General features: G+C 38.9%; 1 protein-coding gene across 39 annotated transcripts in view; it reads left to right on the top strand.

Annotated features, from left to right (window-relative positions):
* The window catches only part of AHI1 (Abelson helper integration site 1), a 239,998-nt gene that overhangs the window by 125,231 nt on the left and 87,208 nt on the right, over positions 1 to 27,559 (top strand). For 31 of the 39 annotated variants that reach the window (XR_013534547.1, XM_078370106.1, XM_078370105.1 and 28 more), the window contains one exon: positions 26,720 to 26,775. Coding sequence is in view for 36 of the 39 variants with exons in the window: in XM_078370106.1 (XP_078226232.1) it covers positions 26,720 to 26,775 (56 nt within the window). In the remaining 3 variants the exon portion in view is untranslated. Of the gene's footprint in view, positions 1 to 23,566; positions 23,727 to 26,719; positions 26,776 to 27,559 lie in introns of all 39 variants that reach the window. The other 8 variants (XM_035296764.3, XM_078370117.1, XM_078370113.1 and 5 more) reach the window with 3 other exon arrangements.

Genomic DNA, 27,559 nt, shown 5'->3' with positions numbered 1-27,559 from the left:
TTACTCTGCTTATATGGAAGATTTTACAATGTTCAAAACTGTTCAAAATTCGGTCGCTTACTGTAAGATAATTAATTGTCTAGGTTCAGTTTGCCTACTATAAGATAATTAAATAAATGTCTATTTAGGGCCTATTATTCCTTAACTTTATTCTGAAATTTTTTTAAACCATAAAAAATTGGAAAAATGTAAAATAAAACCCCTATATTTTCATTTGCTTCTTCCTTTCCAAAACTTTATCTTACATCTGCTAAAGGAAGGATATTTTACTGTATAACCACAGTACCATTAGCATACCTAAGAAAAATAGCAAAAATTCTAATCTAATAAACAGTTTGTATTCAGATTTCCCTAATTGTGTCAAAATGTCTTAAGCAGTTTTTTGTTTATTTGCTGTTTTATTCAGCATCGGGTCCTGATTCATACTTAAATTGCTTGTCATGTCATTTTAATGTCATTTGATTTCAGTGAATCTAGAATCTTTTTTTGGTTGTTATGACATTGACTTTTTAAAGAGTCTGACTGGACCAACTATCTTGTAAAATGTCCAACATTTTGAATTTATTTCATCTTGATTATATTCAGGCTAAACTTTTTTTGCAAAAATACTATTTTAAAAATCTAAAAAGTACCTGTAAATGATTTGCACTTTTTTGCATTATATCAGGTGCATATCATGTCACCTTGTCCCACTTTTGGTGTTGGCAAGTGTAGTCCTTAATTAAGGTGGGGGACAATTTGAGCCACACACAAAAAATGTTATAAAAGTAGTGGTGAACACCAGATCTCTTCATTGTAAAAATTAAATTTTTTCTTTGTAATTGTTGAGTAATTTGTGGAATGATTTTAAGGCCATGTAAATATCTTGTTCCCAACCTTACTTTGTTCCTTATGTGTTCCTTTCTTAGTGGGCTTAGCCTACTTTGTGGTTTCAGTGTCCATTGATGATCCTGACCTGAATTATTATAGTGGGCGGAGGATACAAAATGGTGTTTTCTCGTGCTGTTATCACCTTTACATTTATTGGCTGGTGTTCTTCAGTCGAGTGTTTTCTTTTTTCCTGTCTTTCTATATGAGTACTATGGGTTTTTTCATTCAATTTGTTGTACTACTTTTATAACATTTTTTGTGTGTGGCTCAAATTATCCCCTAATTTGGCAAAGGGGAACCCATTCATTCCTGCTCTTATGTCCTTTGATATGAATCAGCCGTTGAGCACTTCTGTGCTTATGATGTCCTAGTTCATCTTCTACCATCCCTGCCCTCCAGCTGGAATCAGTCATTTCTCCAAGGAACTCTGGTATTGTTAATAGATAATGCAATTAACTAAAATCTGGGACTAAGTACACTCACTGCTATTGGTGAATCATTGCTTCTAAATCCCTTCAGTGAACACAACTCGAAAATAAATTTTTACTAAATCAACAAGTTTATATTGATATTCCCAGTTATCTTTACTGTATATTTGTATGCTTTTGTTTGACCTAATAGATACATTATTTTTGACATAATATCAACAATAAAGGCTGTAAATATTTTTCCCACTTTGTCATTTGGCTTTTGACCTTGCAGTACAAATTTTGCAAAATATGGATTCAATGTATTTTTCAAGCTGTCTGTCCACTTGTCCCCAACAAATTGTCCCAACACTATGTATTTGAAAATATCTCTTCTTCTTCATATACCATATGTACTTGCATCTTTTTTTAAACATTTTAATCTATTCTGCTGATCTGCATGGCTACTCGTCTGTTAATACTGAATTATTTTAGTTACAGAGGGTTTTAATGATATATACTAATATTGACTAGTGTTTATTTCCAATCGTTGCTTTTTTTGCCCCTCAGGATTTTTTTAAGGTATTCTTGGATGTTCTTCTATATGATTTTTAGAATCAACTTGTCTAGTGCTGGGAAAAACTTTTTAAAAATTAAAATCATATTAAATTCATATATTGTCTTGGGAAGAGCTAACATTTATGATTCTACATTGTCTTGGTACACAAGATAGGATGTTCCATTTGTTCCAGACTGTAGATACTCCTCAACTTGCAATAGACTTATATCCCAGTAAACCCATAATATGTCAGAAAAGCATCCTGACCCACCAAACATCATGCTTTAGCCTAGCCTGCGTTAAACATGCTCAGAACACTTACATTAGCCTACAGTTAGGCCGCATCATCTAAGACAAAGCCTATTTTATAATAAAGTGTTGAACATCTCATGTAGTTCATTGAATATTCCACTGAATGTGAAAAACGGAGTAGTTGAAGTAGTTGTATGGGTACTCAGAGTATGCTTTCCACTGAGAGCACATTACTTTCAAACTGTGGTAAAGTTGAAAACTCGTTAAATCAGACAATCATAACTCAAGGAACACCTGTACTTTTGAGTTTTTCAGATGTATTTAAGGTGTTCTTCATACTGTTTTACACATTTTTTGTTGTACTTATTCATATATTTTATCATTTACATTGCCCTTGTAAGTGAAATATTGTTTCATTTTATCTTCAAATTTGTTTGAATATGTAAGAGAAATTGATTTTCGTATATTAAATGTATATTATTCTAACTTTCTGATTTGTGTTAATTTTAGCATTGATTCTTTTGGACTTTCTAGATATAAAATCATATTATCTTCAAAACATACTTTACCTTCTTTTCTAATTCTTAAGAAAGGCTTGCAGTCTCAGTACAGATAATATCTCTGCCTTCTATAACTGTATTCTACTGGAATATAATAAATGCCATGTTATCATAGACACAGATAAAGCATAATTCTATCTCTGTTCTATAAAGAAAGATCCATGGGGACTGCCAAAACTGACATAGGATGCATGGATATCATATTGCCCAAAACAAACCTCTTAGATGTCATGAAAGGGAGGTTAGAGCTCTTCCTGTTCCCAGAACAGTGCCTTGTGCTTAGCGAGTAGCTTGTAACCATTTGGTAATGATACATAAGATTGCTGTACGTATGTTCTGTCTTTAAAACTTGGCACATATTCCTGCCTGTTTTTGTTTTGCAGCATAGCTGTTTGTCTTTGTTCTTCTTTCTTTGACCATAGCCTTGACTTAAGGTTGGTAAGGTTTAGGAAAACTTAAAAAAGTGTGCTTCAGCTGTTCAAATTAGGTACAATGGAGTAAAATGTCATGATCTGATTTTCTACAAAATAAAATACTAAAAATATCTCCCAAGCAACATAAAATTGCTTTTATTATCTTCTCTAGATTGTGTTACTATGTGGGAAATTAGGGAAATGTTTAAGTATAGTCATGCATTGCTTAACAGTGGGGAAACATTCTAAGAAATGAATAGTTGATTTTGTCATTATGCAAACATCATAGAGTGTAGTTACACAAACCTAAATGGTATAGCCTACTACACCTAAGCTATATGATATGGCCAACTGTTCCTAGGCTATCAACTTGTACAGCATATGGCCATATCTAATGCTATAGGCAGTTGTAACACAATGGTAAATAACTGTGTATCTAAACATAGAAAAGGTACAGCAAAATACAATATTATAATCTTATGGGACCCCCCCCATTGTACATGCCATCTGTCATTGACTAAAACATCATTACTCAGCTCTTATGACTGTAATACATTTCAGTTTTGCACTAAGTTTAGGAATATTACCAATGGGTAAATTAACATGTTTTAAAACAGTCCTAGTACATTAACTCAGGCATTCTGATGACTACTACACTTAATACTGCATTGTAACATGTGAATCTGGTGAATGTGACATAGGAAAATAGAGTCATGCAGTTAATATTTGAGTGAACTCTTGAATACCTTCTCTATTTTAAGCATTTGGGTTAGGCACCGTGGATATGAAGATGAATAAAATCAGGTCCCAACCACAGGGGCTAAACAAATACATAAATGGGTCTGGAGAGTTTGTGGCTTAGAGCTGTGGGTTTTAGTCCAGGTACTGCTGCTTTTAGTTATATGACCTTCGGAATGTTACCTGCCTTCTAATTTACTTTCTGAAAGCCACTGTTTCCTTCTTTTAAAATGGGGTTATCTGGTTGTTTAGTAATTAACTTACACTTCTTTTGTGTGTATGTGTGTGTGTTGACAGTCTCACCCTGTCACCTGGGCTGGAGCGCGCGGTGGTGCAACCATGGCTCACTGCAGCCTTGACCTCCCAGGCTCAACTCGCGCCATCCTCACAAGTAGCTGGAACTACACATGCACACCCACATCCAGCTAATTTTTTTTCCCCCTTGGTAGAGACAGGATCTCGCTATGTTGCCAGGGCTGGTCTCAAACTCTTAGGCTCAAGCAATTCTCCTGCCTCAGCCTCCCATAGTGCTGGAAATACAGGCATGAGCCACTCAGTACACCTGGCGAAAAGCCTTAATAGTTGTTTTTTGTTTGTTTAGTTTTTTTTAAATTTTTTATTGGATTATAGGTTTTGGGGTACATGAGAAGAGCATGCAAGACAGTTGCGTAGGTACACACATGGCAGTGTGCTTTGCTTTTCTTCTCCCCTTCACCCACATTTGGCTTTTCTCCCCAGGCTATCCCTCCCCACATCCCCCTCCCACTGGCCCTCCCCTTTTCCCCATAATAGACCCCAGTGTTTAGTACTCCCCTTTCTGTGTCCATGTGTTCTCATTTTTCATCACCCACCTATGAGTGAGGATATGCAGTGTTTCATTTTCTGTTCTTGTGTCAGTTTGCTGAGGACTATGTTTTCCAGATTCATCCATGTCCCTACAAACGACACAAACTCATCATTTCTGATTGCTGCATAATATTCCATGGTGTATATGTGCCACATTTTTCCAATCCAGTCTATTATCAATGGGCATTTGGGTTGATTCCAGGTCCTTGCTATTGTAAACAGTGCTGCAATGAACATTCGTGTACATGTGTCCTTATAGTAGAACGATTTATAGTCTTTTGGATATATACCTAGTAATGGGATTGCTGGGTCAAATGTAATTTCTATTTCTAAGGCCTTGAGGAATCGCCACACCGTCTTCCACAATGGTTGAACTAATTTACACTCCCACCAACAGTGTAAAAGTGTTCCTTTTTCTCCACATCCTCTCCAGCATCTGTTGTCTCCAGATTTTTTAATGATCGCCATTCTAACTGGCGTGAGATGGTATCTCAATGTGGTTTTGATTTGCATCTCTCTGATGACCAGTGACGATGAGCATTTTTTCATATGATTGTTGGCCTCATATATGTTTTCTTTCGTAAAGTATCTGTTCATATCCTTTGCCCACTTTTGAATGGGCTTGTTTGTTTTTTTCCTATAAATCTGTTTGAGTTCTTTGTAAATTCTGGATATCAGCCCTTTGTCAGATGGGTAGACTGCAAAAATTTTTTCCCATTCTGTTGGTTGCCGATCCACTCTAGTGACTGTTTCTTTTGCCGTGCAGAAGCTGTGGAGTTTCATTAGGTCCCATTTGTCTATTTTGGCTTTTGTTGCCAATGCTTTTAGTGTTTTGTTCGTGAAGTCCTTGCCTACTCCTATGTCCTGAATGGTTTTCCCTAGATTTCCTTCTAGGGTTTTTATCGTGCCAGGTCTTATGTTTAAGTCTTTAATCCATCTGGAGTTAATTTTAGTGTAAGGTGTCAGGAAGGGGTCCAGTTTCTGCTTTCTGCACATGGCTAGCCAGTTTTCCCAACACCATTTGTTAAACATGGAATCCTTTCCCCATTGCTTGTTTTTGTCGGGTTTATCAAAGATTGTATAGTTGTATGTATGTTGTGTTGCCTCCGGTGCCTCTGTTTTGTTCCATTGGTCTATATCTCTGTTTTGGTACCAGTACCATGCTGTTTTGATGACTGTAGCCTTGTAGTATAGTTTGAAATCCGGTAGTGTGATGCCCCACACTGTGTTCTTTTTGCTTAGAATTGACTTGGCTATGCGGGCTCTCTTTTGGTTCCATATGAAGTTCATGGTGGTTTTTTCCAGTTCTGTGAAGAAAGTCAATGGTAGCTTGATGGGGATAGCGTTGATTCTGTAAATTACTTTGGGCAGTATAGCCATTTTCACGATATTAATTCTTCCTAACCATGAACATGGAATGTTTCTCCATCTGTTTGTGTCCTCTCTGATTTCGTTGAGCAGTGGTTTGTAGTTCTCCTTGAAGAGGTCTCTTACGTTCCTTGTGAGTTGTATTCCAAGGTATTTTATTCTTTTTGTAGCAATTGCGAATGGCAGTTCGCTCTTGATTTGGCTTTCTTTAAGTCTGTTATTGGTGTACACGAATGCTTGTGATTTTTGCACATTGATTTTATATCCTGAGACTTTGCTGAAGTTGCTTATCAGTTTCAGGAGTTTTTGGGCTGAGGCAATGGGGTCTTCTATGTATACTATCATGTCGTCTGCAAATAGAGACAATTTGGCTTCCACCTTTCCTATTTGAACACCCTTTATTTCTTTTTCTTGCCAGATTGCTCTGACTAGAACTTCCAGTACTATATTGAATAGGAGTGGTGAGAGAGGGCATCCTTGTCTAGTGCCAGATTTTAAAGGGAATGCTTCCAGTTTTTGCCCATTCAGTATGATATTGGCTGTTGGTTTGTCATAAATAGCTTTTATTACTTTGAGATACGTTCCATTGACACCGAGTTTATTGAGGGTTTTTAGCATAAAGGGCTGTTGAATTTTGTCAAATGCCTTCTCTGCATCAATTGAGATAATCATGTGGTTTTTGTTTTTGGTTCTGTTTATGTGGTGAATTACGTTGATAGACTTGCGTATGTTGAACCAGCCTTGCATCCCTGGGATGAATCCTACTTGATCATGATGAATAAGTTTTTTGATTTGCTGTTGCAATCGGCTTGCCAATATTTTATTGAAGATTTTTGCATCTATGTTCATCATGGATATTGGCCTGAAGTTTTCTTTTCTCGTTGGGTCTCTGCCGGGTTTTGGTATCAGGATGATGTTGGTCTCAAAAAATGATTTGGGAAGGATTCCCTCTTTTTGGATTGTTTGAAATAGTTTTAGAAGGAATGGTACCAGCTCCTCCTTGTGTGTCTGGTAGAATTCGGCTGTGAACCCGTCTGGACCTGGGCTTTTTTTGTGTGGTAGGCTCTTAATTGCTGCCTCAACTTCAGACCTTGTTATTGGTCTATTCATAGTTTCAGCTTCCTCCTGGTTTAGGCTTGGGAGGACACAGGAGTCCAGGAATTTATCCATTTCTTCCAGGTTTACTAGTTTATGCGCATAGAGTTGTTTGTAATATTCTCTGATGATGGTTTGAATTTCTGTGGAATCTGTGGTGATTTCCCCTTTATCATTTTTTATTGCATCTATTTGGTTGTTCTCTCTTTTCTTTTTAATCAGTCTGGCTAGTGGTCTGTCTATTTTGTTGATCTTTTCAAAAAACCAGCTCTTGGATTTATTGATTTTTTGAAGGGTTTTTCGTGTCTCAATCTCCTTCAGCTCAGCTCTGATCTTAGTTATTTCTTGTCTTCTGCTGGGTTTTGAGTTTTTTTGATCTTGCTCCTCTAGCTCTTTCAATTTTGACGATAGGGTGTCAATTTTGGATCTCTCCATTCTCCTCATATGGGCACTTATTGCTATATACTTTCCTCTAGAGACTGCTTTAAATGTGTCCCAGAGGTTCTGGCATGTTGTGTCTTCGTTCTCATTGGTTTCGAAGAACTTCTTTATTTCTGCCTTCATTTCGTTGTTTACCCAGTCAACATTCAAGAGCCAGTTGTTCAGTTTCCATGAAGCTGTGCAGTTCTGGGTCGGTTTCTGAATTCTGAGTTCTAACTTGATTGCACTATGGTCTGAGAGGCTGTTTGTTATGATTTCAGTTGTTTTGCATTTGTTGAGCAGTGCTTTACTTCCAATTATGTGGTCAATTTTAGAGTAGGTGTGATGTGGTGCTGAGAAGAATGTGTATTCTGTGGATTTGGGGTGGAGAGTTCTGTAAATGTCTATCAGGTTTGCTTGCTCCAGGTCTGAGTTCAAGCCCTGGATATCCTTGTTGATTTTCTGTCTGGTTGATCTGTCTAGTATTGACAGTGGAGTGTTAAAGTCTCCCACTATTATTGTGTGGGAGTCTAAGTCCTTTTGTAAGTCCTTAAGAACTTGCCTTATGTATCTGGGTGCTCCTGCATTGGGTCCATATATGTTTAGGATCGTTAGCTCTTCTTGTTGTTTTGATCCTTTTACCATTATGTAATGGCCTTCTTTGTCTCTTTTGATCTTTGTTGCTTTAAAGTCTATTTTATCGGAGATGAGAATTGCAACTCCTGCTTTTTTTTGCTTTCCATTAGCTTGGTAAATCTTCCTCCATCCCTTTATTTTGAGCCTTTGTGTATCCTTGCATGTGAGATGGGTTTCCTGGATACAGCACACTGATGGGTTTTGGCTTTTTATCCAATTTGCCAGTCTGTATCTTTTGATTGGTGCATTTAGTCCATTTACATTTAGGGTTAATATTGTTATGTGTGAATTTGATACTGCCATTTTGATGCTAAGTGGCTGTTTTGCCTGTTAGTTGTTGTAGATTCTTCATTATGTTGATGCTCTTTAGCATTCAGTGTGATTTTGGAATGGCTGGTACTGGTTGATCCTTTCTATGTGTAGTGCCTCTTTTAGGAGCTCTTGTAAAGCAGGCCTGGTGGTGACAAAATCTCTGAGTACTTGCTTGTTCGCAAAGGATTTTATTTTTCCTTCACTTCTGAAGCTCAGTTTGGCTGGATATGAAATTCTGGGTTGAAAGTTCTTTTCTTTAAGAATGTTGAATATTGGCCCCCACTCTCTTCTGGCTTGTAGTGTTTCTGCCGAGAGATCTGCTGTGAGTCTGATGGGCTTCCCTTTGTGGGTGACCCGACCTTTCTCTCTGGCGGCCCTTAGTATTCTCTCCTTTATTTCAACCCTGTTGAATCTGACGATTATGTGCCTTGGGGTTGCTCTTCTTGCGGAATATCTTTGTGGTGTTCTCTGTATTTCCTGCAATTGAGTGTTGGCCTGTCTTGCTAGGTGGGGGAAATTTTCCTGGATGATGTCCTGAAGAGTATTTTCCAGCTTGGATTCATTCTCTTCGTCCCCTTCTGGTACACCTATCAAACGTAGGTTAGGTCTTTTCACATAGTCCCACGTTTCTTGGAGACTTTGTTCATTCCTTTTTGCTCTTTTTTCTCTGATCTTGGTTTCTCGTTTTATTTCATTGAGTTGGTCTTTGACTTCGGATATTCTTTCTTCTGCTTGGTCAATTCGGCTATTGAAACTTGTGTTTGCTTCGCGAAGTTCTCGTATTGTGTTTTTCAGCTCCTTTAATTCATTCATATTCCTCTCTAAGTTATCCATTCTTTTTATCATTTCCTTGAATCTTTTTTCAAATCTTTTTTCAAGGTTCTTAGTTTCTTTGCATTGATTTAATACATGATCTTTTAGCTCACAAAAGTTTCTCATTATCCATCTTCTGAAGTCTAATTCCGTCATTTTGTCACAGTCATTCTCCGTCCAGCTTTGTTCCCTTGCTGGTGAGGAGTTTTGGTCCTTTCTAGGAGGCGAGGTGTTCTGGTTTCGGGTGTTTTCCTCCTTTTTGCGCTGGTTTCTTCCCATCTTTGTGGATTTTTCCGCTGGTCGTCTGCGTAGTTGCTGACTTTTCGATTGGGTCTCTGAGTGGACACCCAGAATGTTGATGATGAAGTATTTCTGTTGCTTGGTTTTCCTTCTACCAGTCTAGCCCCTTCGCTGTACGACTGCTGAGGTCCGCTCCAGACCCTGCTTGTCTGGGGTGCACCTCTAGCAGCTGTGGCACAGCGAGGGATGCTACCCGTTTCTTTTTCTGCTATCTTTGTCCCAGGATGATGCCTGCCTAATGTCAGTCTTTTGGATATAGAGGGGTCAGGGAGCTGCTTGAGGAGACAGTTTGTACTTTATAGGGGTTTAATTGCTGAGCTGTGCGCTCTGTTGTTCCTTCAGGGCTGTTAGGCTGCTATGTTTGATTCTGCTGCAACAGAGCTCATTACAAAACCCTTTTTTTTCTTCTCAAATGCTTTGTGTTGAGGGGTTTGGGCTTTATTTTTAGATGTTCGATGAGGTGTCCTGCCCAGCTAGAAGGCAGACTAGCCACTGTTTGGCTGCCGAGGCTCCGCCCTGCTGTTGTGCGATTCGCCCTGTTCCTGCAGGCTCTGCTGTGGTCTCCGCCACGCCCTGCGGCGGAGTCTCTTCGTTGTAGCATGTTGCCTCAGCAACGGCAGGCTGCGTCAGCAGTGGGCGTGTATCTCAGTAGGGACGGGTTGCCTCGGCAATGGCTGGCTGCCTCAGCAGTGGGCATGTATCTCAGTTGGGGTGGGTTGCCTCGGCAACGGCTGGCTGCGTCAGCAGTGGGCGTGTATCTCAGTTGGGGCGGGTTGCCTCAGCAACGGCTGGCTGCGTCAGTAGTGGGCGTGTATCTCAGTTGGGGCGGGTTGCCTCGGTAGTGGTGGACGCCCCTCCCCCACAGAGCGTCTGGGACCGTCTGCTCGGGATAGTTTGAAATCGCGGTTTTGTTCGTCCCACTGGGTATCCCAAACGATCTGTCCCTGCAATCCCCTGGGCTGGGCTACTGTCCAAGTCTCGTTCAGTCTCAAGTCCAGCCCTCTCAAGTCTCAGGTTGCCAGTTCAACAAGGCACCCGGACAAGCACGCCCTGTGGGGATTGCTGGGTAGGGCCGGCCGCCGCCGCCCCAGCTGCCGGCTTCGCCAGGCAGACCTACTGCCTGGCGTCCCGTGTCTTTTTATACTTGGGAGTTTCCCCGTTCTGTGGGCAACAAAGATCAGTCTGGAAATGTAGCTCTGACTCACCGTTTGCGGATTCAACACGAGCTCCAATCCTGGGTTGTTCTCCGTTTGTTTAGTTTTAATTTAAAAGACTCTAATTATTCCATTGTCATCAGTGTCACTACCAGTTCTAGTTTATTTCATCTTCTTCAGTTACTGAGGCTCTTTAAGAAAGTTATTTTCTTTGCCTCTTCATGGTCTGTTGCCCCAGGTATACTGATGGAAGTCTGAGTTGTGGCAAAAACAAACCTGCTCATGATACCTCTGCTGGGGCACAGGAGTAACCTTCTCTTCTCATTCTCATTAGTTGCAAGTTACAGCCACTTCCCAGTGACTGGGACTGAATACCAATTCTTCCAGAAGGCAGTTCTTCTAGGAATATAGACCCTTTTTAGGGTTATTATTATTTAATAACCTTTTGGGGATTATTAAAATTATTAAATTTTAGGTTTGTAGTACATTAAGGACCTGGCGGATCCTATGAACCTTGACATACTGGCATGGTTCATAGGATCCGCCAGGCCCTTAATGTACTACAAACATTAAGCTAACCAATATTGCCCATTTCCAAGGGGATTTATAGCTTCTGCTGGCTGAAAGCCCTCAATGAACTCTGAAAACTTAATTTTCTACTCACACCTTTGGAAAAAGCCTGCTTACCCTGCACAGATCTTCACTCAACACTGAGTGGGACAAAGTCCTCCGATCCTGACCCTTTGCCTTGACATACTGGCATGGAGATCCCAGGAAAACTTCATTCTGATATACACTCCAGGTTTTGCCCACCTTCATGTCTTAGTCTTTGTAGATCTCTAGAAAGAAACTAAACTATATGATTTCAAATGGTAAAATCTTTCGAGTAGAAAGGATGTTCACCTGGAAGATTAATTGCAAAGATTATCACAAAGATAAAAGCTGTGAAGGTAAAGATGAGCTGTAAAATTAAACAATAGGATAAAATTTCCCTGAGCAGAAGAATAAGACCCTGCAGGTCAAAGGGTTTATCAAGTCCCAGGAAAAGATTAATAATAACAAAGGCACTCAGTCATACTCTGGTGAAATTCCTGATTTCCTATTTAAAGGAAAAATATCACAAGCTTCTTTATAGGAGAAACAAGTTATTTACATAGGAAAGAAAATCAGTGAGCACTTATGACATATTTAAAACACTAGAAGCTGGCTGGTAGTGGAATAACATACAACCAAGATAAGGGGTTTCCTAGCCAAAGGAAGGCATATTTGGATATACAGGGATTTAGAGAGTACTCCAACCAAATGACAACTGAATGAAACAGAAATCTCAAGGGAGAACATTAGATTTTTCTGTTAGGCATAGAGGAAAAGATTAGGTTTTTTTCTTACACTAAATCATTTTGTTTCATAAATTCACACTTAGCACTTCTACAAATTCCCATGCATTTTTATCTCTTCAAACTTAACTGTATAAAAAGAATAGAGAAATAGAAGCCTTCTAAAAGTTTAATCTTGATGTGGAGCAAGGAGATAATGGTAAGTATAGTAACTTGGTTGGAGAGAGATTTAGATGTAAATTTACTTTGATAAATAATAAATGTATTCATTACTGTTGGAATCCGGAAGGTAACTAATATCTGTAAGTGTTGGTAAAATTGAAAATAAATTTAAGATCAACAGGCAAAGAAAAAAAGGAGTATACACTGAAATGGATCAAAAACAAGAAAATTTTAAAAAGCAACAGTATAACTAAATGGAAGTGGAGTTTTGCTTCTAGTCAGTATGTACATTGTAATGATCATCATTTTTACCATACTATTGACAAGACCTCACATAAACTAAAAAGCTGTCAAAGAGATGCGGTCACAGAGAATTCTAAATAAAATAAATTGCAAAGAGAAATTAACCCTACTGCATAAAGGAGTAAAGACAAGCAGTCACTTTAATACAGGGAAACATTTATTGAGATAGAAACCAGGCAAGCAGAGAAGCAAGCCATCTATAGGCAGAGTTACTGCTGAGACGAGAGATTAGCTGAACTTCTAAGGATTATGTGGACTGGCATGATAGATTGGAATCTGAAAGATCTCAAATGTCAGTCAGTCCTCCACCTATCAGTTCTCCCCAAGAGGACTTTTGCAGCTTAAGCAGTGAAAGGAAACTGGGAGTAAGGCAGAGAGAGTTCCCATAGTCTCAGAAGTTTAATTCCCAGAGTCTCCCTCAAAGGAATAACTCATCTCATTTTGGGGATAGGTATAATAGATGTATTGAAATTAACTAAAGCAACAGCCCAGTCCCAACCCAACCCAACTCCTGATTTGGAAGGAGATCTACCCCTCACCCTAGCTTTCTGAAAAAGGACATGGTGAGCCTTTTCTGAGGAAAGATATTTTCTATTTCAGTCTACTGATTATATGTCTAGCAGTTCTAACCTATAATCAAATTCTGAGGCATGTAAATTAGCAGAATTAGGTGACCCATAATCAATAAAAAGAACAATGAATAAAAGGAATCCCACAGATAACTAAAATGTTGGAACTAGCAGGCAAGCATTTTAAAATATCTGTTACATATATGTTAATAACTTTTGAGGAACCATGAGCAAAAGGAGTGCAAAGATGTAGAATTTCATGGAAGTCAGGATGTCCATTTAAAAGAAATGTAAATCCTAAAAATAAATGAATGGATAGTCTAGACCTGGAGAGTATCATAGATAAAACAAAAATTTATTAGATGGGCCTAACAGCAGATAGGACACATTAAAAAAGGACCACTGAACTGGAGGGCAAAACAATAAAAATTATACAGATTATCCAAATTGAAACAAAGGTGAAGAGGAGGCATGGGAAGAAGAAAGAGTCAGATCTCTGTGACCCTGTGAAACGGATCAAACATGCAATTGGAATTACAGAAGGAAAATAGAAAAAATGGGTGAAGAAATATTTGAAGAGATAATAGGCTGCTAGTTTTGTTTTATTAGAGGAAACCTACAGACATGAAAAACTTAGCAAGGGAAGTAGTCTTCAGCATTACAGGCTTGTTTCCAGCATTTAGCCTTAAAACTGTTTTGTTGCTGTCTCAAAATGGCAGATAGGAGACAGGACTAACTTGCAGCTCCCACCTGGACAGAGAGCAGTGCATGGAGAGTCACATTTTGAATTTTGCTGCAAAAACTACTGCAGGAACATACCAGAGAAGCCAAGAGAATCCACAGACCTGTTAGAGGATGCGCCTCGCTGCTCCAGGTTCCGTGAGACAGCTCCAAAACTGAGTGCCTAAAGTGTGAGGGAGGGAATGTTCACCCCTGAACACATATCCTCACTGGGGAACCTGAAGGATTTGATCTTGCCTGCAGCTGAGACTAATTTAGAGAGCCGAGTGAAATATAGAGGTAGGTAAGCAGTGGGAAGAGCCCTATGGGCACTCTTGGTCCTCACAGAATCTGTTCCTGCATTTCTGACTTTGTCTTGCGGAGTTCTTGGGGAAGCCTGCCAGTGGAATTGCAGAAGGACCACAGAAGAAGGAAACTTCTAGCTGAAGGTTGTAACAATTTCAACTGAAGGCAAAGTTTCCTGGACAGAATCCAAGGAAAGGAACAAATGAGGAGTGCAGATTTGGGAATCCACAGCAGGTAGGAAGGCGCAACACCTGAAAGCCCTGCTTGCTTTCTCAGAGGGGAGGCTTGTAGCCTGGGGCAAGTCCCCTGCCCTGCTCACTGGCTGCCTGGAAGTATACCCACTACTTTGGGGAGTAGAGTGGGAATTAGACTGGCCTTTTGGGTTGCATGGGAGCTGGATGAGGCCTGTCTTTTCCCAACTTCCCTGGTGACCTATATGACACAGCAGAGGCAGCCATAATCCTCCTGGGAAGGTAACTCCATCAGCCTGAGAACCACACCCTTGTCCTTCACAGTGGATGCAGCAAGCCCTGCCACCCCCCTCCCATGGTCTTTCTCTACCTGCCCTGGTAGCTGAAGACGAAGGATATAGGCTCTTGGGAGCTCTGTGGCCCAGCCTATGCCTAAGAAACCTGAATACTTATCCAGGTGACTCTGGGGCAAGCTTGTATCCTCCCTGTTTTACCACTGCTGATGTTCTCTTGAAAGCCACCTTCCAGCTGGAGGCCAACCAACACAAAACCAGCGCACTAAACAAAAGTACAACCAAGACCGTCACAGAACCCACTTCACTCCCGTGCTACCTCCACCAAAGCAGGTACCATGGCTGAGAGACCTGAAGACAGATCACATCACCAGATTCTGCAGACACTCCCCAGTACCAGCACAGTGACTGATTGCTCTGCTGGGTGGCTGGACCCAGAAGAGAAATAATAATCACAGCAGTTCAGCTCTCAGGAAGCCCCATTCTTAGGGAAATGGGGAGAGCACCACATCAGAGGTAACACGTGGGACAAAAGAATCTGAACAATAGCCCGTGGGCCCCAGATCTTCCCTCTGATATAATCTACCCAAATGAGATGGAGCCAGAAAAACAAGTCTGGTAATATTACAAAACAAAGTTATTTAACACCCCCAAAAGATCACGCTAGCTTTCCAGGAATGGTTCCAAACGAAGAAGTCTCCGAATTACCAGAAAAATAATTCTGAAGGTCAATTATTGAGCTACTCAGGGAGACACCAGAGAAAGGTGAATACCAACTTAAAGAAATTTTTTAAATGATACAGGATATAGATGGAAAAATCTCCAGAGAAATAGATAGCATAAATAAAAATCACAACTTCTGGAAATGGACACACTTAGGAAAATGCAAAATATATCAGAAAGTCTTAGCAATAGAATTAAACAAGTAGAAGAAAGGACATAAGAGCTTAAAGACAAGGCTTTCTAATTAACCCAATCTGACAAAGACAAAGAAAAAATTTTTTTAATTTATTATACTTTAAGTTCTGGGATACATGTGCAGATGTGCAGGTTTGTTACATAGGTATACACGTGCTACGGTGGTTTGGTGCATCTATCACCCCATCATCTACATTAGGTATTTCTCCTAATGCTATCCCTCCCCTAGCCCCCACCCCCTGACAGGCCACTGATGTTCCCCTCCCTGTGTCCATGTGTTCTCATTGTTCAACACCCACTTGTAAGTGAGAACATGGGATGTTTGGCTTTCTGATCTTGTGTCAGTTTGCTGAGAATTATGATTTCCAACTTCATCCATGTCCCTGCAAAGGATGTGAACTTGTCCTTTTTTATGGCTGCATGGTAATCCATGGTATATATGTGCCACATTTTTATTATCCAGTCTATCATGAATGGGGATTTGGATTGGTTCCAAGCCTTTGCTACTGTGAACAGTGCCCCAGTAAACATACATGTGCATGTGTCTTTATAATAGAATGATTTATAATCCTTTGGGTATACACCCAGTAATGGGATTGCTGGGTCAAGTGGTATTTCTATTTCTATTTCCTTGACGAATCGCCACACTGTCTTCCACAATGGTTAAACTGATTTACGTTTTCTCTTACAGTGTTAAAGCATTCCTATTTTTCCACATCCTCTTCGATGCCTGTTGTCTCCTGATTTTTCAGTGATCACCATTCTAACTGGCATGAGATGGTATCTCAATGTGATTTTGATTTGCATTTCTGTAATAACCAGTGCTGATGAGCTTTTTTAAATGTATTTGTTAGCTGCATAAATGTCTTCTTTTGAGAAGTGTCTGTTCATATCCTGCGTCCACTTTTTGATGGGGTTGCTTGTTTGTTCTTGTAAATTTGTTTAAGTTCTTTGTAGATTCTGGATATTAGCCCTTTGTCAGATGGGTATATTGCAAATATTTTTTCCCATTCTGTTGGTTGCCAGTTTACACTAATGGTAGCTTCTTTTGCTGTGCAGAAGCTCTTTAGTTTAATTAGATCCCATTTGTCTATTTTGGCTTTCTATTTTGGCTTTTGTTGCCATTGCTTTTGGCGTTTTAGTCATGAAGTCCTTGCCCATGCCTGTGTCCTAAATGATATTGCCTAGGTTTTCTTCTAGGTAATTTATAGTTAGGTCTTAGGTTTAAATCTTTAATCCATCTGGAGTTAGTTTTTGTTTAAGGTGTAAGGAAGGGATTCAGTTTCAGCTTTCTGCATATGGCTAGCCAGATTTCCCAACACCATTTATTAAATATGGAAACCTTTCCCCATTGCTTGTTTTTTTTTTTTTCTTTTCTTTTTTTTTTTAATTGAGATGGAGTTTCACTCTTGTTACCCAGGCTGGAGTGCAATGACACTATCTCGGCTCACCACAACGTCCACCTCCCAGGTTCAAGCAATTCTCATGCCTTAGCCTTCCAAGTAACTGGGATTACTGACATGTACCACCATGGGCAGCTAATTTTGCATTTTTAGTATAGATGGGGTTTCTCCATGTTGGTCAGGCTGGTCTCAAACTCCCGACCTCAAGTGATCCACCTACCTCAGCCTTCTAAAGTACTGGGATTACAGGCATGAGCCGCTGTGCCTGGCCTCCCCATTGCTTGTTTTTGTCAGGTTTGTCAAAGATCAGGTGGTTGTAGATGTGTGGCATTATTTCTGAGGCCTCTTTTCTGTTCCATTGGTCTATATATATGTTTTGGTACCAATACCATGCTGTTTTGGCTACTGTAGCCTTGTAGTATAGTTTGAAGTCAGGTAGCATGATGCTTCCAGCTTTGTTCTTTTTGCTTAGGATTGTCTTGGCTATGTGGGCTCTTTTTTGGCTCCATATGAAATTTAAAGTAGTTTTTTCTAATTCAGTGAAGAATATTAATGGTAGCTTGATGGGGATAGCACTGAATCCATAAATTACTTTGGGTAGTACAGGCATTTTCATGATTCTGATTCTTCCTATCCATAAGCATGTAATGTTTTTCCATTTGTTTATGTCCTCTCTGATTTCCTTGAGCAGTGGTTTGCAGTTCTCCTTGAAAAGGTCTGATGTAGTGTAATTCTTAAGATCTCTAGGATATTTGGAATGGTCAATGAGTATTGACTTAAAGAAATCAGCTGCCTTAGCCCTAATAAAAAAATCAGACTGTCTTTTTTTTTTTTTTTTTTTTTGAGGTGAAGTCTCACTCTGTCACCTAGGCTGGAGTGCAATGGCGCAATCTTGGCTCATTGTAACCTCTGCTTCCCGAGTTTAAGCGATTCGCCTGCCTCAGCCTCTAAAGTAGCTGGGATTACAGGCGCATGCCACCATACCTGGATACTTTTTGTATTTTTGGTAGAGACGGGGTTTCACTATGTTGGCCAGGTTGGTCTCGAACTCCTGACCTCAAGTGATCTGCCCACTTTGGCCTCCCAATGTGCTGGGATTACAGGCATGAGCCACTGTACCCAGCAGTCTGTCCTTTAAAGCTCTGAAGCCAGGTTTGACTTCTTTTCTCTGGTGATGAAGGTACTGGAGATCATCTTCTATTAGAAAGCTGCTTCATCTCCATTGGAAATCTGTGGTTTAGTGTTGCCACCTTCAGCAGTGATCTCAGCTAAATCTTCTGGATAACTTGCTACAGCTTTTACACATCACTTACTGCTACACCTTGCACTTTAATGTTATGGAAATGGCTACCTTACCTTCCTTAAACCTCATCAGTCAGCCTCTGCTAGTTTCAGACTTTTCTTCTGTAGCATCAATGCAGAAGAAATAGTAGCTTGATAGGGATAGCATTGAATCTATAAATTACTTTGGGCAGTATGGCCATTTTCACAATCCTGATTCTTCCTAACCATGAGCATGGAATGTTTTTCCATCTGTTTGTGTCCTCTCTTATTTCCTTGAGCAGTAGTTTGTAGTTCTCCTTGAAGAGGTCCTTCATATCCTTTGTTAGTTGTATTTCTTGGTAATTATTGGTGTAGAGGAATGCTTGTGATTTTTGCATGTTGATTTCGTATCCTGAGACTTTGCTGAAGTTGCTTATCAGCTTGAGATTTTGGGCTAAGATGATGGGGTCTTCTAAATATACAATCATGTCCTCTGCAAATAGAGACAATTTGACTTTCTCTTTTCCTAATTGAATACGCTTTGTTTCCTTTTCTTGCCTGCTTGCCCTGGACAGAACTTCCAATACTATGTTGAATAGGAGTGGTGAGAGGAGGGCATCCTGGTCTTGTGCCAGTTTTCAAAAATAATGCTTCCAGTTTTTGCCCATTCAGTATGATATTGACTGTGGGTTTGTCATAAATAGCTCTTATTATTTTAAGATACATTCCATCGATACCCAGTTTATTGAGAGTTTTTAGCATAAAGCGCTGTTGAATTTTATCAAAGGCCTTCTCTACATCTATTGAGATAATCATGTGGTTTTTGTCTTTGGTTCTGTTTATGTGATGGATTACATTTATAAAATTGTGTATGTTGAACCAGCCTTGTGTCCCAGAGATGAAGCCGACTTGATCGTGATGGATAAGCTTTTTAATGTGCTGTTCAATTCAGTTTGCCAGTATTTTATTAAGGATTCTCTCATCAATGTTCATGATGGATATTGGCCTGAAATTTTGTTTTTTAGTTGTGTCTCTGCCAGGTTTTGGTATCAAGATGATGTTGGTCTCATAAAATGAGTTAGGGAGGATTCCCTCTTTTTGTATTGTTTGGAATAGTTTCAGAATAAATGGTACCAGCTCTTCATAGCTCTGGTAGAATTTGACTGTGAACCCATCTGGTCCTGGACATTTTTTGGTTGGTAAGCTATTAATTGCTGCCTCAGTTTCAGATCTTGTTATTGGTCTAATTGGGGATTCAACTTCTTCCTGGTTTAGTCTTGGAAGGGTGTAAGTTTCCAGGAATTTATCCATTTATTCTAGATTTATTGGTTTATTTGCATAGAGTCGTTTATAGTAATCTTTGATGGTAGTTTGTATTTCTGTGGGATAGGTGGTGATATCCCCTTTATCATTTTTTATTGCATCTATTTGATTCTTCTCTCTTTTCATCTTTGTTAGTCTGGCTAGTGGTCTATCTATTTTGTTGATCTTTTCAAAAAACAAGCTCTTGGATTTATTGATTTTTTGGAAGTGTTTTTTATGTCTCTGTCTCCATTAATTCTGCTCTGATCTTAGTTATTTCTTGTCTTCTGCTAGCTTTTGAATTTGTTTGATCTTGCTCCTCTACTTCTTTCAAAAGTGATGTTAGGGTGTCAATTTTAGATCTTTCCTCGTTTCTCTTTAGTCCTATAAATTTCCCTCTAGACACTGCTTTAAATGTATCCCAGAGACTCTGGTATGTTGTGTCTTCATTCTCACTGGTTTTGAAGAACGTCTTTAATTCTGCTTTCATTTCATTATTTATCCAGTAGACATCAGGAGCAGGTTGTTCCGTTTCCATGCAGTTGTGCAGTTTTCAGTGAGTTTCTTAATCCTGAGTTCTAATTCTGTTGCACTGTTGTCTGAAAGAGTGCTATGATTTCTGTTTGTTTTGTTTTTTTTTTTTCCATTTGCCAAGGCATGTTTTACTTCCAATTATGTGGTCAATTTTAGAATAAGTCTGATGTGGCACTGAGAAGAATGTATATCCTGTGGATTTGGGGTGTAGAGTTCCATAGATGTCTATTAGGTCTGCTTGGTCCTGATTTGAGTTCAAGCCCTGGGTATCCTTGTTATTTTTTGTCTTGTTGATCTGTCTAATATTGACAGTGGGGTGTTAAAGTCTCCCACTATTATTGTATGGCAGTCTAAGCACTTTGTAGGTCATTAAGAACTTGCTTTATGTATCTAGATGCTTCTGTATTTGGTGCATATATATTTAGGATAGTTAGCTCTTCTTGTTGCATTGATCCTTTTCCCATTATGTAATGCCCTTCTTTTTCTCTTTTGGTTTAAAGTCTGTTTTATCACTAGGATTGCAACCCCTGCTTTTTTTTCTGTTTTTCTCTCCTTTTGCTTGGTAAATCTTCCTCCATCTCTTTATTTTGAGCCATGTGTGTCTTTGCACATGAGATGGGTCTCCTGAATACAGTGCACCGTTGGGTCTTGACTCTTTATCCAGTTTGCCAGTCTGTGTCTTTTGATTGGAGCATTTAGCCCATTTACATTTACGGTTAATATTGTTATGTTTGAATTTGATCCTGGCATTTTGATGCTAGCTGGTTGTTTTGCCCGTTATTTGATGCCGTTTCTTCATAGTGTTGATGGTCTTTACAATTTTGGTATGTTTTTTCAGTGGCTGGTACTCATTTTTACTTTCCATGTTTAGTGCTTCCTTCAGGAACTCTTGTAAGGCAGGCCTGGTGGTGATGAAATCTCTCAGCAGTTGCTTGTTTCTAAAGGATTTTATTTCTCCTTCACTTATGAAGTTTAGTTTGGCTGGATATGAAATTCTGGGTTAAAAATTCTTTTTTTTAAGGATGTTGAATATTGGGCTTCACTCTCTTCTGGCCTGTAAGGTTTCTGCCAAGAGATCCACTGTGAGTCTGATGGGCTTCCTTTTGTGGGTAACCCAATCTTTCTCTCTCGCTGCCCTTAGCATTTTTTCCTTCATTTCAACCCTGGTGAATCTGACAATTATGTGTCTTGGGGTTGCTCTTCTCAAGGAATATCTTTGTGGTGTTCTCTGTATTTCCTGAGTTTTAAAGTTGGCCTGTCTTGCTAGGTTGGGGAAGTTCTCCTGGATAATATCCTGAAGAGTGTTTTCCAACTTGGTTCATTCTCCTTGTCACTTTCAGGTACACCAATCAAATGTAGATTTGGTCTTTTCACATAATCCCATATTTCTTGGAGGCTTTGTTCATTTCTTTTCACTTTTTTTTCTCTAATATTGCCTTCTGGCTTTATTTCATTGGGTTGGGCTTCAATCTCTGATATCCTTTCTTCTGCTTGATCGATTCGACTACTGGAACTTGTTTATACTTCACAACGTTCTCATGCTGTTTTTCAGCTCCATCAAGTTGTTTATATTTTTCTCTACACAGGTTATTATAATTAGCATTTCATCTAACCTTTTTTCAAGGTTCTTAGCTTCTTTGCATTGGGTTAGAACATACTCCTTTAGCTTGGAGAATTTTATTACCCATCTTCTGAAGCCTACTTCTATCAATTCATCAAATTCATTCTCCATCCAGTTTTGTTCCCTTGCTGGTGAGGAGTTATGATCCCCTGGAGGAGAAGAGGCGTTTTGGTTTTTGGAGATTTCAGCCTTTTTGCACTGGTTTCTTCCCGTCTTCATGGATTTATCTACCTTTGGTCTTTGAAGTTGGTGACATTGGATGGGGTCTCTGAGTAGATGTGCTTTCTGTTGATCAGTTCAACAGAAGGACATCCTTCTGTTGAAACTATTTCTTTCTCTTTGTTAGTTTTCCTTCTAACAGTCAGCCCCTTCTGCTGCAGGTCTGCTGGAGTTTGTTGGAGTTCCACTTCAGACCCTGCTTGCCTGAGAGTCACCTGCAGGGGCTGCAGAAAAGCAAAGATTACTACCTGTTCTTTCCTCTGGTAGCTTTGTTCCATAAACTACCAGAGGATGTCAGCCATAGCTCTCCTGTATGAGGTTTCTCTCAGTCAGGATACATAGGGATCAGAGAGCAACTTGAGAAGGCAGTCTGTCCCTATCAGAGCTCAAGCCCTGTGCTGGAAGATCCGTTGCTCCCTTTAGAGGTGCCAGGCAGGGACGTTTAGGTCTGCTGAAGCTGAACCCACAGCCACTTCTTTTCCCAGGTGCTGTGTCCCAGGAGGATGGGGGCTTTGTTTATAAGTTCCTGACAGGCTGCTGCCTTTTCTCAGAGGTGCTCTGCCCAGCAAGAAGGGAGTCTAGTATCAGTGTGCCTGCAGAGGCCTTGCTGAGCTGCCGTGGGCTCTGCCCAGTTGCCTTGCGAACTCCCGAGTGACTCTGTTTACACAGGCAAGGTTTACACCTATCTGACCTCAGCAGTGGTGGATGCTTCTACCCCCCACCAAGCTCGAATGTCTCAGGTTGTGCTCAGACTGCTGTGCAGGCTGCAAGAATTTCAAGCCAGTGGATCTTAGCTTGCTGTCTTCATGGGGGTGGGACCCGCTGAGCCAGATCACTTGGCTCCCTGGCTTCAGCCTCCTTTTTCAGGGGAATGAGCGGTTCTGTCTTGCTGGCGTTCCAGGTGCCACTGGGGGATGAGAAAAAAAATTGCTGCAGCTAAAATGGCCACCCAGTTTTGTGTTGGAAACCTGGGTGCTAGTGTTGTAGGCACCAGAGGGAATCTCCTGGTGGTCTGTGGGTTGTGAAGTCCATGAGAAAAGCACAGTATCTGAGCCACAGTGCCATAGTGTGGGGAAAAGTCCCTAATGGTTTCCCTTCACTAGGAGAGGGAGTTTTCTGGCCCCTTGCACTTGCCTCACCCTGCTTCAGCTTGCCTTGGGCTGCACCCACTGTCTAACCAGTCCCAATGAGATGAACTTGTTACCTCAGTTGGAAATGTGGATATCACCTGTCTTCTGCATCACCCACACTGGGGCCTGCAGGTAGGAGCTATTCCTATTTGGCCATTTTTGAGAAAATTTCAAAGTATGCATCTGACAAAATACTACTATCCAGAATCTACAAGAAACTCCAAGCCATATGAGTAATTGCACTAAATGTAAATCATTGAAAGGCAGAGATTGTTAGACTGGACAACCTAGTAGTAATATTTATTGATAGATTGATTCTCTATTCTGCCGACAGACTGCCTTTATAGTTTTTTCATTTTTATCTGTTGATAAGTCGATTTACTCTACCTGTGTCCTATATTCCTGCACTCATTAGGATATATGCAGATTTTAAAATATTTCATAATAACATCAACATTTTAACTATATTCCTACACAATTATATTGAATGAATATAACGTTTACAATTTAGAGTAGAAACAATAGTATTTTCATTTATTTCATATTTCCTAGGAAGTCCATAGAGAGAGAAAGGTTTTACGGAATTGTCTCACAATATTGTAGGGGCTGCCAAGACCAAAATCTGCAGGGTAGAACAGCAGGCAGGAGATGTAGGAAAGAGTTGCAATTCCAGTCTGAAGGCAGCCTGTTGGCAGAGTTCCGTCGCTCTCAGGTGAGTTGTCATTTTCATCTAAGTCTTGTCATCCTTCATCTGATTGGATGAGGCCCACTTACATTATGGAAGGCAATGTGCTTTACTCAAACCTTGTTGATTTAAATGTTAATTCCATCCAAAACCTTCAAAGAAATATCTAGAATAATGTTTCATTAAGTATCTGAGTACCATGGCATAGCTAAGTAGACATATAATACCATTACAGCAAGCTACTTATTATGAGCTTTCAATTATTGTTATACTTTAATAAAAGTGAAATGAGATACAAATACAAATTTTTCAACCAAAATTTACTTAAAATAGGAAGCTATTTTGTTACTTTTTTTCTAAAGTTTATTTCTTTCTATGTGTTATTTACTGCAGACTTGAACAAACATGCATGATCATATTTCCAAATGATAGTATTTTTATATGTAATCTAAATTTTTACTTATTTATTTATATAACTATTCTCTCTTTTTTTATATTTTTTTATTGTACTTTAGGTTCTGGGGTACGTGTGCAGATTATGCAAGATTGTTGCATAGGGACATACATGGCAATGTGCTTTGCTGGCTCCATCTACCCATCACCTATATCTGGCATTTCTCCCCATGTTATCCCTCCCCAACTCCCCAACCCCCACTGTCCCTCCCGTAGTCCCCCCGCCAGACCTCAGTGTGTGATGCTCCCCTCCCTGTGTCCATGTGTTCTCATTGTTCAACACCCACCTATGAAGGAGAACATGCGGTGTTTGATTTTCTGTTCTTGTGTCAGTTTGCTGAGAATTATGGCTTCCAGGTTCATCCATGTAAAAGTGTTTCTATTTTTCCACATCCTTTCCAGCATCTGTTGTCTCCAGATTTTTTAATGATCGCCATTCTAACTGGCGTGAGATGGTTTCTCGATGTGGTTTTGATTTGCATTTCTCTAATGACCAGTTATGATGAGCATTTTTTCATATGTTTGTTGGCTTCATATATGTCTTCTTTTGAAAAGTATCTGTTCATGTCCTTCGCTCACTTTTGAATGGGTTTGTTTTTTTCTTATAAATCTGTTTCAGTTCTTTGTAGATTCTGGATATTAGACCTTTGACAGATGGGTAGATTGCAAAAATTTTTTCCCATTCTGTTGGTTGCCCATTCACTCTAATGACTGTTTCGTTTATGTAATCTAAATTCAAAGCTAAGATTATAACTTTGGATAATCCACTTTTTAAAATTTCAAATTTTCAACACGTTCTTATCCTAAAATTGAAACTCTAAAATCTGTAGGGTTTTTTTTTTCTTATGATTGTACATACTGTGGATATAGATTTTTGCCTGGTTTGTTTGTTTTGGTTTTCATTATTTTAAAATTCGTTTTCTCCAATTAAAATTCCTTTTTATTTAGATAAGAATTTAAAAATCAGTGATCAGCCTAGGTCAATTTTAGAGCAGTCAAATTACAGTAGTGAGAAGACACTTGTAAGATGTTGCTAATTTCTGAACTCAGGCATGACCACTCTCATTTTAAAGCCAGTGTGCCAGGTCTGTTGTCAGTGGTTGCAGCTAGGATTGCGAGACTGCAGGGGCTGAAAAAGTTGAAATTTCACAATTTATTCTCTGTATATTTCTGTATTGTTAAAATCTTACAATAGGAATCTACACTATTTGAGTATTTGCCTGCAGTATTTCTAAAAAAAAAAAAATTAACCCAAAACCAGTGTTACTCTAAGAATAAGAGTGTCTTTTCATCAGAATTATCTGAAAGATTTTATTACACTTAAGATGAAACTGTTCATTTGCTCTGTGGTAGTTCTTCAAAAAAAAGATATCCATGTTTTACTAGACTCTTGTAGTTAGAAACTGTAATTTATTCATCTTTTTATCACTGAATACCAAGAGTAACTACTCAATAATATTAGTTAATTGAATGAAGGTAGTATAGGGCTTAATACTTCACCGGCTAACAATAAATGTTAAAAAAAATTAATGAAACAAAAACTACATTACTTTAATCATGTTTCATGATTCATTTTGAAAATACCCTTGCAAAGTGATAGAAAGTGATTGTTTGTGTTGATCTCACTTAATCCCTTACCATACTTTAAGAAAAATGAGTCATATGCTTGTAGAAGAGGAACTAACATTTAAACTGGAATTTTGCTAGTTGCTATTAACAGACATTGTCGTTCGCACCTTGGACTAGTTCTGCATGTGACAGCCTTTAGCATTATTTGAACAAACTGTGTTAATATCCTAATTTACATGTTAGTTTGCTGGTGGACAGAAATTAGGAATTAAACAAGACCCACACTTGTCTTCATTTTTAGCTTGAGTTAGACTTTGAACCAGTATCTTTACAGATGAGATGCCCCGTGTCACATCCGGAAAGGCTGTTTAAAGAAATGCAGTAGAGAACATTGGGAACAAAAAGATAAATCCACACATAATAAAAGAGTATTTCAAGATTAGCCATCTGTGTCATTATTTTAAAGGAGGGAATCAGGGAAACTTTTTCTTCAGATATTCATGGTGATTAAGTAAATAGAATATGTCATAGTAGGAAGTCAGATGATCAGAGAAAAATTCAGATAGATTTATTTATTCTTTTGAGAAAATAAGACAGTAGTGATTCACTTCATAGCCCTTGTGATATTTCTTTTTTAAAAGTTTGTATCTTTGAATGAGAAATAAAACTTTCATGGAAGAAAAGCAGCAGAATCCAGGTAATGGTGTCATTTTTGAGCTGAGAACAGGATATGGACACATCTTGTGCTATTGCTAGACATCACTTGAATGGGAAAAATGGCTTAGCCAACCTTGAGTCAGTGTAGCTCAATTCACCAACTGTTTCTGACCAAAGAATTCATGATACAACTTAAAAGGATCCTGCCTTCCAAGTAAGACTTTTTTCTTGTAAGCTCTGTGAGGCATAATAAATGTTTTTCAAATAAAATGGCATAAATATTTTCAACATAAAATGGACAAGCTTAATAACCAAATATTCACAATGTTTTCTTTCCACAGGGGTTATCAGCATAGAAAGAAAGCCTTCTAACCATCAGGTAGATACAGCACCAACGGTAAGACAGTCTATTGCTGAATTGTTAAGTGTTAAGAAACTACAGAATTATACTGGTTGTAGTCACTCACAATGCCATTGTAGAACACTCTTACAACCTCTCTTTTGCCAAAAGTCATATCCCTGCAAGATTTGTTCATATTAATATTGTTAACTTAGAAATACTTTGTAGATTTGATAAAGTAATATATTTATGCAAATTGAGTTAGCTCTTCTAAAAATGAATGTTATTTTGTGCACTAGCATGATTATTTAAAGTGAATGTTTTATAATAGTGAAAAAAAGGCCATTATGCTTCATTTCTCTTATAGGTTACTTTGTTTTATTATTATAGAACTGAAGTTTTATCTTTTATTCGTCTTCTATTACTATGAAACAACAAAAGGCATTTAACAATGATAGCATCTATTTACTATATTTTTTAATTGTATTAATAGAAAGAAGAGAATTAGATTTCCCTTTTAGTCTCGGAATGTAATATTTATGTGAAACATATTAGTTGCTAGTTTGGTGTCGAACAACTCATAAGATAATATAAAATATACTGTACATTCCCTAATTCTACTCTTATTTCTTATCCTTTGTATTCAGAAGTCTTCCACGTACTTCCTGTGATTCTTCATTTCATGTTGTGAGAAAGATTCAGTAATATAGAGGCTGAGTATCCCTTATCCAAAATCCTTGGGACCAATAGCATTTTGGATTTTGGTCTTTTTCAAATTTTGGAACATTTGTGTTGCATTTCCTACATACCTGAGCCAAAAATTAGAAATCCAAAATGCTCC

The sequence above is a fragment of the Callithrix jacchus genome, chromosome 4 (genome assembly GCF_049354715.1).
Source record: "Callithrix jacchus isolate 240 chromosome 4, calJac240_pri, whole genome shotgun sequence".
Classification (NCBI taxonomy): Eukaryota; Metazoa; Chordata; class Mammalia; order Primates; family Cebidae; genus Callithrix; species Callithrix jacchus.
This window is presented reverse-complemented; position numbering and strand designations above follow the sequence as displayed.